The 15,925-nt window shown below is 48.6% G+C and overlaps 1 protein-coding gene across 5 annotated transcripts in view; it reads right to left on the bottom strand.

Moving 5' to 3' along the window:
* The window catches only part of LOC120734654 (microtubule-associated tumor suppressor 1 homolog), a 55,450-nt gene that overhangs the window by 26,796 nt on the left and 12,729 nt on the right, over nt 1-15,925 (bottom strand). For all 5 annotated transcript variants that reach the window (XM_040033584.1, XM_040033588.1, XM_040033589.1 and 2 more), the window contains exons 2-4: nt 5,017-6,224; nt 4,106-4,531; nt 2,148-2,355 (exon numbers count right to left, since the gene is read on the bottom strand). In XM_040033584.1, the coding sequence (XP_039889518.1) occupies nt 2,148-2,355; nt 4,106-4,531; nt 5,017-6,066 (1,684 nt within the window). In that variant the 5' untranslated portion in view covers nt 6,067-6,224. The remainder of the gene's footprint in view (nt 1-2,147; nt 2,356-4,105; nt 4,532-5,016; nt 6,225-15,925) is intronic.

Genomic DNA, 15,925 nt, shown 5'->3' with positions numbered 1-15,925 from the left:
TCTGACATTTTAGCTATTTTTAATAGCAGCCTTAGCTCAGGTGTTGTGCCAGCCTGTTTTAAACATGCTGGTGTACAGCCTGTACTTAAAAAACCTAATCTTGACTCCTCCGTCCTCACTAACTTCAGGCCTATTTCAAAGCTCCTCTTCCTGTCGAAAATTTTGGAAAAGATTGTGTTTGTTCAGCTGCAATCTTTTCTAAATGGACACAACGTTCTTGAGAGGTTTCAGTCTGGTTTTAAAACTCTTCATAGCACAGAAACTGCACTTTTAAAAGTTCTTAATGATCTTTTATCAGCCACTGACTCAGCTGTGCTTCTGCTTTTAGATCTGACCGCTGCCTTCGATACTGTTGACCACAGCATCTTAATCTCACGGTTGGAGCATTGTGGCGTAAAGGGCACCCCATTAGAGTGGTTCAGGTCATACCTGGCTGACAGGACCTTCTCTGTGAGCTTTGGCGATTTTATCTCTTCCTCAGCTCCCCTTACTTGTGGTGTTCCCCAGGGATCTATACTGGGGCCAATATTGTTCTCCATTTATATGCTGCCTTTAGGTCTACTTTTTAGAAAATATAACATTTGTTTTCATCCATATGCCGATGATACTCAGATCTATCTTCAGCTGAAGGGAAACAGTCCTGCCTCACTAGAACCCTTACTTCAGTGTCTCGCTCTAACTTCTTTAACTTCAATGAGAACAAAACCGAAGTGATAATTTTTGGACCAAGCGGCAATCCCAACACTTCTAATTTTAACCTGCACAGTCTTGAGCCTTTTGTCAAATCGCATGCCAAAAATTTGGGGTTATATTTGACAGCAAGTACACCTTTGGAAAACAAATTAGCTCAGTCGTACAGCGCTCTTTCTTCAAACTGAGGCTTTTATCTAAGGTGAGATCATTTTTATCTTTTAAAAACTCTGAACGGGCGATTCATGCTTTCATTATATCCCAGCTGGACTATTGTAACTCCTTATATGCTGGAGTCAGCCAGACCGGCCTGGCAAGGCTGCAGTTGGTCCAGAATGCTGCAGCTCGTCTTCTGACACGTACTAAAGGATGTGAACACATTTCCCCGGTGCTTGCCTCCCTTCATTGGCTCCCTGTCCGCTTCAGAATTAATTTTACAATTTTATTGTTGACTTACAAAGCCCTGAATGGACAGGCTCCCGGGTATTTGTCTGACCTCTTGCAGACTTATACCCCCCCTTAGATCTCTTAGATCAAGTGATCTTTTGCTTTTAGCTGTACCAAGGTCGAGGCTGGTTCATAGAGGCGGTCGAGCATTTGCAGTCATAGCGCCTAAGCTGTGGAATAATTTACCCCTACACATCAGACAGGCTCATACTGTCAGTCTTTTTAAATCTTATCTTAAAACGCATTTTTATTTACTGGCTTTTAATACAGCATGAGAGTTATTTGTTAATTCATATTTGGTGTTTGCTTTTAATACTCTAAGTTATTTTATTATGTATGTTGTATTCTTGTACAGCACTTTGGTCAACGCTCCTGTTGTAATTAAATGTGCTATATAAATAATTAAACTATGACACGCTGCGGCTCAGTGACTCTGGAACACAAGCTACACACACACACACACACACACACACACACACACACACACACACACACACACACACACACACACACACACACACACACACACACACACACACAGTTATGGAATTACAGGCCACTGGACCCCCTGTAGAGCACACAGCACTGTTTAAGTCAAGTCTCCTCAGCAGCAGTTTACCTGACGTCTCCACACGCATCATCACGAAAAACACAAACAAGGAAGAACAAACAGGAAGTAAACACCAGCCTGAGGAAAAAACATCCCCGAGTGTTTCCTCCGAGAGCAACAGGGAACTAACAACACACACACACACACGCACGCACGCACACACACACACACACACACACACACACACACACACACACACACGCACACGCGCACGCGCACGCACGAATAAATTAAAGTTCTGCAAAACTGCAGCTAAAACAAAACCATCAGCTGCAAACTCACTGTATGTTAGGTCTCTGCTGTGTGTGTGTGTGTGTGTGTGTGTGTGTGTGTGTGTGTGTGTGTGTGTGTGTGTCTCTCTCAGGTATGTGCTCAGAGAGCAGGCACTGCACTGACTCACCCTGACTCTTGGTGGTTGGAGCTCCACTCCCAGCACTCGGCCCACCTTTTCCCAGCGTGGAGCCATCCGTCTGGGCTTGCCTGGGTCCGGGGCTCCCCTGACCTGGAGGTCCGGTCCCTGAGCCCGGAGCTGGTCCCGAGGGCCCCCGGTCTGCTCTGGTGCCTCTTCCCTGAGGCCTGGGGCTGGGTCCCAGCTTGGAGGAGACTTTCTGTAAGAAGAGCTGACGTTTAGTGACGGCGTCCCAGCCGAGGGGCCCCAGCTCGGAGCTGCAGAGCGAGACCATGGTGTTAGCCATTCCCCACTCGGAGTCGGAAATGTGGACGAGCGAAGCAGGGGAGGAGTGACAGAGAGAGAGAGAGATTTTTTTTAAAACTGGAGGGGAGGAGGAAAAGGAGGGAAGGAAATGAGGAGGAGGGAAACTGGGAGTGTGCCACAACTACAAGGAGGGCAAAAACAGTTGCCATTGTGTCGTACACTCCCCTCGAGAACCCGAGCTCGGACGGGGCCAGGAGCTTTCTCTCTCCCCGCCCCCACCCCTCCATGTTCCTCCCCCTCTGAGTACACGAGCACACATGGAGCGAGTTTATGGCAGAGTGTGTGTGTGTGTGTGTGTGTGTGTGTGTGTGTGTGTGTGTGTGTGTGTGTGTGTGTGTGGTAGAAACTGCTGCTCAGCCGCTGCTTTATTGACTCTGATCAGAAACCTCGGAGCCTCCTTCGGCCGAGCCGGCGGATTACTGCAGCGTTCACCCTAAATCATGTGTTAACATGCAAGCTGGCAGCACAGCTGATTGTCTGGTAATACATGAAAAGATGGAGCGCAGCGCACGCGTGCAGCAGCGTTTCCTTCATCGCTGCCAAAATAAACTCAAGTGTCACGTCGGCCCGACTCAAACCACATGTGCGCGGTCTGTGTGGAATATCCAGATATTTACGGGACATGAAACTGTGCCCGTCGCTGCGCCGTGAACCTCCTCTGCAGAATTCATTACTAATCAGACGGGAACTACTTTCCCCGCCACACTACAGCCACCAACCGCATCGCTTTGCAGAAGGAAGCGTGCAGTTAAGCTGTGCACAGATGATTATGCGGTGACGTGTGCCCTTTAAACATTCGTACTCTCACAGCAGGGTTCAACAGGTATTTGCCCCGCCCCCGAGGCGGCCTGTGACAGCAGGTTTTACACATCTTCAAAAACACATACCAGAGACCGAGCGCGCCCGCCGTGCACATACCGCTCCCTCCTGTAAACTCAGCGCATCATCAGCGCAGCTAAAGCTCGCAGTTATTTATCAGGAAGCTCGTTTCATCTTTCATCACCTCGAGTTTCAAACTCATCAGCTGACGAGGAAACGTTCACGCCAGCGCTGCATCCAGCTCGCCCTGTTGCACCACATGCCGTCTTCACACGAATTCAAAGTAAATCCTGAGCTCGGGTCACAGACTGGACGCCACAGCGTGCAGGAGGCCCTGCAGACGGACATGTCTTGGGAACTTTAACATTAACGTCTTGCAGCTTTTATTTTGATATGATATAAAAGTACGGTGTGGCTCAAACACCACCTGTGATTGGTTAAGGATTAAATATCGTGGATGGAGGTGACGATACCAACTCACCGGGTGGAGCAGCGACCCGGGCTAATGTTCAAATCCACCCTGAGGCAGTTTAAGCTCTCTGTCCCAGCTCTCCCAGCAAAAGCTTAAAAAGACTTGTGTGTGTGTATATAAACACGCTTCATGTGTGTTGCATGTGTTGAACCGTTTCCAGAGAGCAAACCTCTCCTCCATCCTCACATGCAGACACTTGGTTATGTCACAGATGTGCTGCCAACAATAAGCACATATCGAATTACTTCTTGCACCTCGAGCCGCCAGAATTCCTGGATCGTTCGTGTGCAAAACGACATGTTTAAACTCTCATGAGGCAGACGAGTGCAGTTCACGTCTTCTTCATACTCACCCTGGTAGGCGTCTGTGGTTTCTCCACAGCGGCTGCCGACACCGAAGCCTCTCCTGAGCCCTCCGTTTGCCCCTCCACACACTCCTCACTTGGGCATTTTGCTTCCCCCTCATCAGGTTTTCCATATTTATCGGGCACGTCCCGGTCAGCCTTCCTGGGAGCATTTAGGCGTTTTTCCCCAGCGACCTCGGAGCCCAGCGAGCTGGTCGAAGTGGACAGGGTTCGGCTGACGGATAAACTCTTCTTCTGCAGCACGGTCGGCTCCCCGGCTGCTTTCCTGTGGTTTGGCTTGATGTTCCTGCTCTTTGCTCTGATCACAGCCACTTTGATGGGACCTGCAGACGACCGCTGTCTTTTACCTCCATCACCAGCCTGCACCTCCTTCCTCACCACAGCTCTCTTCCCATTGGACGGGGCAGATTTATTCTGAGTAGAAGACACATTTGAAAATGTCAGAGTGTTCATGTCACCTGATAAGCAACAGCTCAGAGTCTGGGCTCACTTAAAGAAGGCCCTGCTGTGTGCTTCTATTAAACACGCCCTTTACTCTTTTCTAAGCCAAGTAATAAATTACTTTGAGGGTTTTTATGCGATGTGACGTGACACTGGTCAGTGACCATGTGACCTGTGTTCAGGTGTTGTGCAGGGAGCAGCTGCACTACACTTCCTGCTACACCGACTTGTTGGAGGAAACTTTCAGTGAAATCTGGGACTACAGGTCGATGCTAACATGCTAACATGTTAACATGCTAACATGGATTATGCTGAATATGGGTCTGTGTACCTGTGCAGGTGTTCCAGTAATAATCAGTGATTACATTACTTGTTGTCTATCACATAAAACATTTCGAGTGACCCTGAACGTCGGGGTGGAGGTGCAGCAAACACAGTAACACCTGGCTGCCGTGTACCTGGGTGGCAGGTTTCGGTGGGGAGGGGGCGGAGCGTGATCCCACTTTAGCTCTGACTGTTTTTAAGTCCACTCTGGAAACCCTCTTTGCTTCTGGACCGGGCGGTTTGGCAGCTGTGGAGGCGGCTGACCTGGGAGCAGGTCTGGGTCTTGCTGCCAGACTCACGTCAGGCTGGGAGGGCGGAGGTTTGGAGCCCACTACACCCGTTTCAGCCTCTTCAGGTGGAGGAGAGCTCGTTTTCTTAACATCTTCAGTCGGCATCTGTGTGTCTTCACTGAGGTCTTCAGAGGCTGGAGGATCTGCGTGACGTCCTGTGGACGGTTCTGGAGGACAGTGGACCGCAGGCCCGCCCACCTCCACCTCCGTCACCTGGACGCCGTCACCTGACCGACCACCTGAGCTCGCGATCATCGCACTGCTTCTCTGCACGTCCACATCAGAGCTCACAGACACAAACAACGCCTCCTCTTCATCATCATCATCATCATCATCAGCAGGGACTTCTGTTGCGTCCGAGTCTGGAGGTGAGGAGCTGCGCCTTCTCCCGTTACTGCTTCCAGTGCTGACGTCCTCGTTGATGAGGCCGCCGTTTCCTGTCAGCGATCGGGCGAGTGTCAGGTTGTCGTTCCAGCTGTCCTGGTGGTAGTCGTCGCCGTTGGCGTCCAGGTAAACCGACACGGAGTTGTCGTTGGACTCCATCACGGTTTGAGATTTCCCCAACGAGGTGTCGTCACCGTCATCGCCGTCGTTCGGGTTACGCTCCTCCTCGGGCGCCCAGTCTGAAACGACAGACTTCAGAGTCACAGTTTTCACCGTCGTCAGGGTAACGTCGAACATGTCGTAGTCCAGCGGGCTGTCGGTCCGGCCCCCGCTCAGACTCCGCAGCGACTCAGGAGACGACTCCCCGAGGCAGGACGAGGAAGAGGAGGAAGAGGAGGAAGAGGAAATCGGGAAAGCATTCCCGTTGTGGTCTCCCGCACTGTGGAGAGGGAGCTTCATGCCGCCCGCGCCCCTGACGGGGACACTGTTAGCGGGCTCGGAGGCGCTCATCTCGAGGACAGGAAGTTCGCGGTCAGGACGTCACAGCGCTGCGCTCTTTCCACCGACACAGTCACACCCCAACGCTTCCACGAAGGCTCGGCCGCTCTGACGGATCCTCACATCGTGGCTCCGAAACATTTTTCAGGAACCTGGAAACGTTCCAGAGTCTGCAGGGAGACAGAGAGAGTTACAGTTTAGACTGATCGAACATCAGCAGCTAATCTTCATCATTACCAGAGCTGAAGAAGAGCAGCAAGTTAGTATCGGCTAAATTCCTTCTAACGACACTCCGGCCAACAATCAAAGAAGCGAAACTTTCAACAGGACGAATGTGAATGCAATCATAGAAGCTGCCTCTGCACCTGTCAGCATCATCTTATTCACGGCGAGGTCACCGACAGTAAGAAGCATCACGGCGATACCGCGTGCATCTCTGAGCAAACACTTCGATCCTCCGGTCAGATATCACGTGAAAGACTGTCACCGAGCAAATAACAGCTCGACACAGACTGAACCGAACACACAGCGGCTCTGCTGGGAAATAACTGTCGCAGAAAAACCCAATGAGGACTTCTTTTAAAGACACGGGTTTCAGACTGGATGAAAAAAATTTATGCATTTCCTCGTTTGGGCCAACAGCTGAAATAAAACTCATGAAGCAAGTTTGAAAGTCTTCACATCGTCATCTAACATTTAACCTGCGCAGAAAACAAGAAAACAAACAAACATCAGCTGCTGCTGCTTCAGGTAAACATCTCATATACTGATCAGTCAACAAAGCAGTTATCCTGTCCATCATCATCATCATCATCGTCGTCTCGTGCATGAGAGCGGTCTCTCCCTGACAGACGAGGTCTCCAGAGGTTTGTCACAAAGAACCAGGCAGAAGAAAAGTGCTCAGGATTCATCCAATCAGGAAGCAAAGCTTGAGTGTGCATTAAAACTGCCGCTGCTGCAACAACGGGCAGTGAAAGTTGAGAAACACTGCCCTCTGCAGGCTGCACTGATCACTGCAGCAAAAAGACGACAGAGTCAGAACCCCGACAGGTGAGCATGTCACACAGTGGAAATTTGTGTTTTTATGTTTTATCAATCTGTGTGTTGGAACATAGTGTTGATTATATTTGCATGGTTTTATTGTGATATTTATATTGCATGGTTTTATCCTCATATTTATATTATGTGTGTTAATGTTGTTGTACCATGTTCCTTTAATCCACTGTGGACTAAACAGACAATTGTAGGCACCTGTGAGGTGGGGGCGTTCCCCAAGGTGGCCTATCAGCCGCCAGGTTGACCTGTTAAAGGGGATAGTGAGCGCAGAGACAAAGGAAGCGACGCACGAAAGGTGAGCAGGAGAAAAAGGAACGCGTGTGAGCACGTGTGTTGAAGGAACTGCTGCCTGACTGTGGGGCGCCGCGAGTCGTTCGGCGATCCAGTCCCAATGGCAGGAACAGCAACAGTGGGTGGCGATGCCCGCAATCCACAGCAGGGCAGGGGTGTCCCTCTGCCTGCATCTGACGGTGAGACGACGGAGGCCGTGTTCAGGTGTGGAGTGGGGCGGGACTGTGCGGCGACGCGCTGTCGGGAGGAGACAGGTCTGCGATAGGAGCCTCCTCCCTGGTCTGCTGCTGGCGAGTTTTACCATACCGGAAGAGAAGTTCCTCTCCTGTCTCTTTCAGATAAGGACCATTCGTCCATGTGTGGCTGGACTGTGGGATTATGGCACTGTGGGGGGGTAATTTTAGCATGTGGGAAACATGTTTTAGCCTTGTTTTAATAGTGTATAGTTATTCCTGCCGGCAGGGTTTTTAGCAGGTTGCAAACACTGTTTTTATTGTATACGGGGAATTTTAACTTGTATTTGTGATTCTGGCTGTGTTCTTTTTATGGAAATAAATGGTGTTTGAAGCCAGCTTAGTTTCTGTGCCCTGAGCGCTGACCCGCTCACTCCCCTTCCTCTTTTTGGTCCACCAGTCTTAGCGGCTACAAGCAACACCTTCAAAGTTCATCACACACCAAAATCTGACCTGCTGTTTGTGTTTCTGCCTACATGTGTGTGTGTTTACCATGTACTCATGTAATTACCATGTAATCTTTGTGGAGACCAAAATTTGGAAGTTTACTATACTTGTGGGAAAAAAGTGCCCGTCCTCACGAGTTTGAAGGTATTTTTGAGGCTCAGAACGTGGTTTAGTGTCAGGGTCACAGTTAGGTTACGGTCAGGCTGAGGGATGGGATAAGTGGGTAGGGAAAGCATTCAATTAGATGTCCCCACAAGGATATGAAAGCACAACTGTGTGTGTGTGTGCGTGCGTGCGTGCGTCTGTGTGTGTCTGTGTGTGTGTGTGTCTGTGTGTCAGGGACAAAGAAAGAGGAGCAGCTAATAAAGGCGCTCAGATCCAGGACAGCGCTGCTGCTCCATTATCCGGTAATGGCAGCAGAGCCTGTGGGCGACACTCGCTGTCAGGCTGCTGCAGGAAACACTTCCTCACTGAACTCACAACATTTCCCTCTGTTTGTGTTTAAAAGGACAAAAAGACAGAGACAGACTTCTCTGCTTACCTGCGACTATGATAAAGATGTTTTATTCTTATAGCTTTTATGTGTCATTAGCTCGGAGCTGAGACGTGCATCACTTTGCCCTGTGCTGCCTAATCCCTTCAGTCTCTGCGCCTCCATAATGCACAAGCTGAGCTCAGGCAGACGCTGTCAGCGTCACCTCACTTCCTCTCTCAGGTGTCTGCAGTTCACCTGCTGTGAACATCAGAGACTCTGGGAAGGTTCAGCGTCTCCAGCAGCAGAGTGACCGACACCTGTGCTCACCTGTGTCAGAGCTGCAGCAGCCTCTCGCTGCTGACGCTGCACTTCTGAGCTGCACGTTCGCACCGTTTGTGTCACGTGTTGTTAGGAATAAAGCACGTCATGCTCTCATCATCCAAACTGCTGCTTGCTGGATTCAGACACTGACCGGTGTAAGCAGGATCAGCTGATCCTGGATCTTTTAAACTCCAAGCTAAACTCCAAGCTCGCATGAGATCGCCTGGTGCATTCACTGCACGTCTGTGCACATAAAAATGGATTTGTGGTGATGAATTCCTTTCAGGTGAGTTGTTTGTCCCAGCTCTGACAGAGTGAATGCCCTCAGGCCATCGCAGACCGTGCACTCAAACACAGCCTGACGACCGCTCATTTCAGCCTTTTTTCAGAGCTTTACTCAGACTGCAGACACTCCTCACTCTGACTATCAGATAAAGTCAAATGAAATTAATGATCCAAACTGATGACCGCACTGTTCTCCGTGCAGAGAAGGAAAAGCACAGAGGGAACCGTCCTCCATCAGAGCGAGACGCCGCTCTCTCTGACACGGAGCCTCGAAACTGAACCGAAAGCTCCTGAGCTCTCCTCCAACAACCAAACGACTCATCCACTCCTGTTAGGATCAATTTCCCCACCAGCCTCTGGCAGTGTGTGTGTGTGTGTGCGTGCGCGCGCGTGCGTGAGGGAATAATGGGGCTAATCTAAGCTAAGGTCCCTGCTACGCTTGTCGAGCAGGTTAAGTCCAGAGTGGATGGAGTGGAAAAGGAAACGAGCAGCACGAGAGGCCCAGCGACCACGAGGGGATCAACATGCATCAGTAAATCCACAAAATTCACTGATTTAACCATTTTGATTGACCTGTTACAGCCGAACACAGTCAAAGTGTTTTATGCGTCTTAGTCCAGCTTTACAAAATCATTCCTACCAGAGCTGCTCTGGCAGCACAGGGTGGCCCTTATCAACAGCACCCGGAGCCCAACGAGCTCCACAACACAAAGGTTTGTACGAAAGCAGCCAAAGACCCCAGATCAGCATCCACGGCTAACATCACGTACACTGAAGTAGTGTAGGGTAGTAAATCCTGCTCAGCAGTCCATCTACAACTGATCACAAACATTATGCTGATGCCGGGAACGAGCTTGGTTTGCTGTGCTAGAATAAAGTGTAATTGCACATCCACTACAGCAGGTGGCAGGGTTTTTTGCACAGAGCGTGTCTGTGTCTGCAGCACAGAGCAGGAGACAAAGTGCAGCAAACAAACCCTCAAGAAAAATATTTAACAGTGACGAAAAGACAGGCGGAGATGACGGGACAAACAAAAGTCTCAGAAAGCTAAGACGAGGAAGTGTGGCGGTGCGTCTGTAGCGCTCAGCTTCACTCTGACTCTGTCGGTTAAAGTGTTTTATATGTTTGAGGCCCGAGTGTGAGTTTTTGAAGACCTGTACTTAATGTTGCTGATCAATTTAAATGCATTTATTGAGTTTCTTTAATTTTATTATTCAGAAGCAGATGGTTCAAGTCAGTCAAAAAATGTTTTTAGTTTGAATAAGGTTTTATTTTTTTAAATTTCAGACAAATTTTCAGACAAAAAATGTTAAAGATATTCTTTGATTGAAGTTGATCTACGTTTGTTTTCTTTAATGTTAATAAGGATACGTCATAATAAGGATGTCATGCAGAGATGTACTTAAAATAAAAATTTAACAGACAAATGAGACTACTTATAGGGAGAGTGGGGTCGTAACAGGAAATAACTGAGACGCCACGCTCAAAAGAGAGGACACTGCAAAGACTGTATATAAACGATGGAATTAGCCACCATGTTGTCACCCATGGGCTTCTGGCATGAACGTTGGCGCTTGTTTATAACTATTAGCTAACGCTAGCTAGCTTAGCTATGTGAACCTCACACAGACAGCTGCTAATTATTCCTCAGAAACATCCAAATAAAATTCTAGAATTTCACTGAAAACTGGAGCTCCGCCTCCTTGGACCGTCTGTCAGTACAGTAACCACACAGCTGCCGTGTTATTGGTCAGATGATGTCATTAAAAACGCTCCAACAGCACGAACACGGTGCAGAGGTCCCGCTGAGGTGCAGCGTAGCAGAGAGCTAGCAGCTACAGCCTTCGACTCCGCACTTTCCTCTGTGCTGCTCTAGGCCCCGCCCCCACTGTTACTTTCTCTCAGCTCTGCTTTTTAACAGAGCAGTATCTGTTACAGTCTGCTCACATGCTCTTGTTTAGTAAAAGTCTCATATTTCTATCAGCAGTAACAGAAAAAAACAAACTTTTTTGACCAGCAACACGGACTTTTAAAACTTGATTCTCCTCTGAGTCGGTCTGAACTCGAGAGGTGCGGCTTTGCGTCTGACTTCTAACTGTTTGTCCTTTCAGGCTTTTAAAGCAGCTCAGCAGGGGGTGTTTGTTTTGTTCATAAGGACAGCCCTCAGCCTTTCTGGCAGCAGCACAGCAGACCCTGATGTAGGGGTTTCTTTGGTTGGCTCTAATAATCACAAACACTGAATGAATCAGCTTCTGCGATGGAGGCTGACCTCACTCTGATCTGAATGTGAAACACTCAGCAGGAGGGAGACCGTTTGTTTAACTCATCATTTCTTAGCGTTGCACAATGAACCACACAAAGATGATGGAATGGAAACCAACCCGAGCTCCTGGGGTTAAAACAAAACAATGTTTTAACACGTGAACCTGGAAATCTGTCGTCTTTCCTCTGCACGTTTGTCCTCAAACCTCTGCAGACGCCACAAAAACAGGCGGCTGGTGTTCGAGGTCACGGCAGGAAAAGAGAGCGCCATCACTTCCTTTTTCTCTTCCTTCAGCGCCTTGTTGAGCGCACGTTTATCCAATTGTTTGCAAAGCCTGCTTTAGCACCGAATGTGCTCCGACTGTTCTTTAACCTCCAGGTTAGTGAAGGAAAAGCTCGTCTGTTGTGATTTTAGGTGCAGGTTCTCTCACCGCCTACTTGACTTTTCCTGTTTTCTGTCACGCCTCCTGTTCACGTTGAGTCGGTGTTCAAGAGCGAGGAATCCCTCTGAGCCAAAAACTCTTTTTCCTACTCTTGGATCTATACGATGTCATCAAGAGGGGACATCCCTAATATGGTCGTTTCAGGCATCCATGCTGAGCATTCCACAGCTCAGAGTGACTCACGGTTCATTTTAAACTGTGACTCATGCAAAGCTGCTCAGGAATAAAATAGGTTTTCCTCCGTTCTTTGTGGTTTTTCACCTTAATGAGCCTCAGTCTGAGCGTCCACAAGAAGCCGATGATCAACCTCAGAGTGGGCGGTGCCAGCCACAGCTCGCCGCACTAGCAGCTGTTGGTGGCTAACAGTCGGCTCCATTGTTTACAGCTGATCGTTCAATTCAAGTTCAGGAACTAAACTATCATGCAGGCTGCTGATTGGACTGTGAGCGCACACACACACTGAAGTGAGGAGCTCTGACCTGCAGAGTGCTGCAGAGGAGCTCAGTGAAGGACGCTGCAGTCGGTTAATATTTGTGCTCTGTGAGGGACGACTGTGCTTCACTGGACCATGAAGAACATGAAGGAAGCTCACAGCAGCGTTTCATAACAGCCCTGTGGAGGAACTGCACTGAAATCACTGTTCAGCAACACGAGGGGCTCAGAAACTGTTTCTAACCTGATACTCTGATTACTTTGATCTCCAGTTCTGTGAGTAATCAATTACTTCTGAAAAGGAAACATTAAACGAACCTGTACGCTACAGGACAATGACCAACAACAGGTGAGGTGTCAGAGGCACGGGTGTACTGCTGACCTGTAGGTCAGAGTGACTGCAGCACACACACACACAGTAGCTGGATGCAAGTTTCACAAAAGCTTGCATGTGATTATTTTCACCCTACCAAGCAGCAGGATCCATAGCTAATGGTAGCTAGCTTTTTGCATCCAGAGATATCTGCTGATTAGTGCTCTCTAACTCTGTTACTACAGTAACCTCACAGCAGCCATGTTATTGGTCACATGACATCATTAAAATGCTCCAAAAGGCTCTAACAGCACAAACAGTCCAGTTCAGGCACAATTAGCTTAAAAGCTTAGCAGGCAGCTAGCAGCTACAGCCACCTGTGTCACCATCTACCTGTCAGTCAGAGAAGCCACGCCCCTAATAACGTAAACTTCCTATGACACCAAAAATTTGTGTATCGGGCTGCAAACGTGTCTATTTCTGCTGGAAATGTTTAACATGGGGGACTGACTCACTGCTGCCTCTGCTGGGCGTCAGAGGAACTGCAGGTTTGGAGCTCAAAGCAAAAATTCAGTCCAAATATTCTGCAGAACTAAGTGAAACTAAACGATTCAGAGGCCTAAATGCAGATCAGGGTTGTGACAGGTGTGCACCGGGGTTTTGTTCTCACTGTCACACAGCTAAATAATTCAGGCTGTAACTGGACAGAGTATGACATAATCTGAGTTTCCAAGAAAAAAGAAAGACCGTAGGGCGGAGCCAGACGGAAATCTGTCTGAAAACGAGGGGAGGGCAGACACATTCAGGGCCAGAGCCAATGAAACATGAGCTCCCAGATTTGTCTGGTTTCCAGGCTGATGTTACGTCTCAGGCTGCTTAGATTACCTGATACCTGAGCGGCTTCACATTACAGTCCGATACCTAAACCGCCCGAGCTGGCTGAGCAGAGACACCCTTCAGCTCATTTTTGCAGATCGCATCCTCGAGGTCATTCGCTCAGCGGGTACCCACGGCGCCCTCGTGGCAGCAAATCCACAGCTTCGCCTTCATACTCGGCCCTCCCTTCATCCCAACAGGTGAAACGACAGCAAGGGATTTATCTACTGATGATTCAATAACAACAAAATCCAATCGAGCCATCTGCAGGATTTATTCTAAACTGAAACCATCTGATGTGCAGGAACGACTGCGGCTCTGCTCTCATTTCACCGGCACCGAGCCAATCAGAGAGCTCGTTAACAGGCAGCAGGCTCACCTTTCCTTCATAGCAACACTTGGCAGCATCACACTCACTGCATCACCTTACAGCACAGAGCTGCCATCACTGCAGACACACACACACACACACACACACACACACACACACACACACACACACACACACACACACGCCTGCATGAAGGACACTCACGATACAGTGAACGTGGTTACCATAGAAATAAAGAGAGTGCTTAGTCATTCTGAGAAGACGAGCTCGACTGCGTGTGAGGTGCTGTCTAAACACTGCAGGCACTGCAGAGGTGTGTGTGTGTGTTCAGATGACATAACAGTCACTATACTTCCCTGCATTAACCAGCTGAAGCACAGTAAGCAGAACAGTCTCTCAGGGGAAACAGCATGAGGATGACTTCTCATCAGCCTGACACTTAATGGACAGCGAGGGTGAGAGAGCGCTGCGAGCTGATTGGATGGCAGTCTAATGACGGCTGGTCCAGAGGTCACACAGCAGCGTGTGGATGGAGCCGTTATGTAACCAGGTAGCTGGCCTTCGGGGCGGGCTCACTGATCAATACCTGCGCAACTGATGGGGTCGGCGTGGAAACGCTGCCTCATTACCGCAGTGACACAAACGGTTCCACGTGGACACCTGTGCTAACGAACGAGCACCTACATCTGCAGGCCCGTTCTTCCTGTCGCCGTTTTCATTTCAGTCCATTACATTTTTGTTAGAAGTCCAGTGACGGATTGTTCTGGAAATAGAGCTGCAGAGCTTCCCATCGGTAAAAATACAGACCCAGATCACATGACGTGTCCATACATGGTCAGAAATGCCCACACATGATGTGTTTTTTTTTTTCCACTGCATGAACCAAATGTTCCTGAAGCTGACGGCACCCACAGGAGGACTCAAACACCTCTGTGGCTGATCTCAGAGAATCTCCCCGATTTTTCCACATTTCAAGCTTCTCCAGACATCATTAATATTTCAAACCGCTGCTACGAGGCCTCGCTCTGACACGCAGATGTGGCGCTGCGTTCTGAAGCGGACCCAGCGTCCTCTGGGAACCACGAAGCCTCGGCTCCTCTCAGCAGCCGTAATAACCCAACCTATCAGAGGCAACGCCTGTTACACTGAGAGGCATCACATGACTCCTGTGAGGCTTCCAACGGTCATATCATGAAAACTTTTATTCGATCGATCGATCGTGTGGGACAGATAGAGGTTTTGTGGCTATACATCAATACAACTGTTATATCGCAGATTATAATAATATGTAGACACTACGTCCATGTTAACTACATAAATTGCAAAAAAACTACAAAAAAACTGAATTTTTTTCAACACATTTCTAGTTATAGAAAGTTCAAAACTGTAAATGCAAAAAAGTTGCACAAAATCGTTTCCAATCACAGGAAATTGATTTTGCGTCTTCATAGTTTCATTTTTGAGATAGACCAATGTTTATAAACAATTTGCAAACAAACAGCATCAAAACAAACCATTTCCAGCAGTTTCAGTTCTGAGCGTCTCAGAAACCGTACAGGAGAGCATGAAGTCCAACACGACTTTCACAAACACCAGGGAACCTTTGAAAGGCCTGCAGGATAAAAACTACGTGTCCCATGAAAAATGACGTCACTTCCAGGACATGAAATAGTTCGCGCTGACGTTTATTCCAGCGCAGGAAGTGCTATGAACAGCTGATCGGATCAGCAAAGCGTATATGTGGAAGCAAACCGCGACCTGGACAAGCTGGATGCATGCTATGGAAGCACGACTCCTCTGATGTCACAAGCACAAAGATTATTGTGTTAGCTGATGTTCAGAACGCTCAGAGGGGCCTTAAAGGGTTAAAACCATATAATGATTAATGTAACTGCAGGTGTCGGCCTCACGTTTACCTGTACAGGTAAGAACCAATGCAAACACTCGTCTCGAAGCTTCCCCCGACGAGCCAATCAGCTCAGCCGGAGAACAGAAGAACCAATCATGCTCGCCGGTCCGTTATCACCATAGAGACACAGGTAAGTGCACTATTGTTGCCATGATGTGAATTAACATGTTTGTTTAGTGCTCTGGTGGGAGGAGCCA

The sequence above is a fragment of the Simochromis diagramma genome, unplaced genomic scaffold (assembly GCF_900408965.1).
Source record: "Simochromis diagramma unplaced genomic scaffold, fSimDia1.1 OVJJ01000571.1, whole genome shotgun sequence".
NCBI lineage: Eukaryota > Metazoa > Chordata > Actinopteri > Cichliformes > Cichlidae > Simochromis > Simochromis diagramma.
This window is presented reverse-complemented; position numbering and strand designations above follow the sequence as displayed.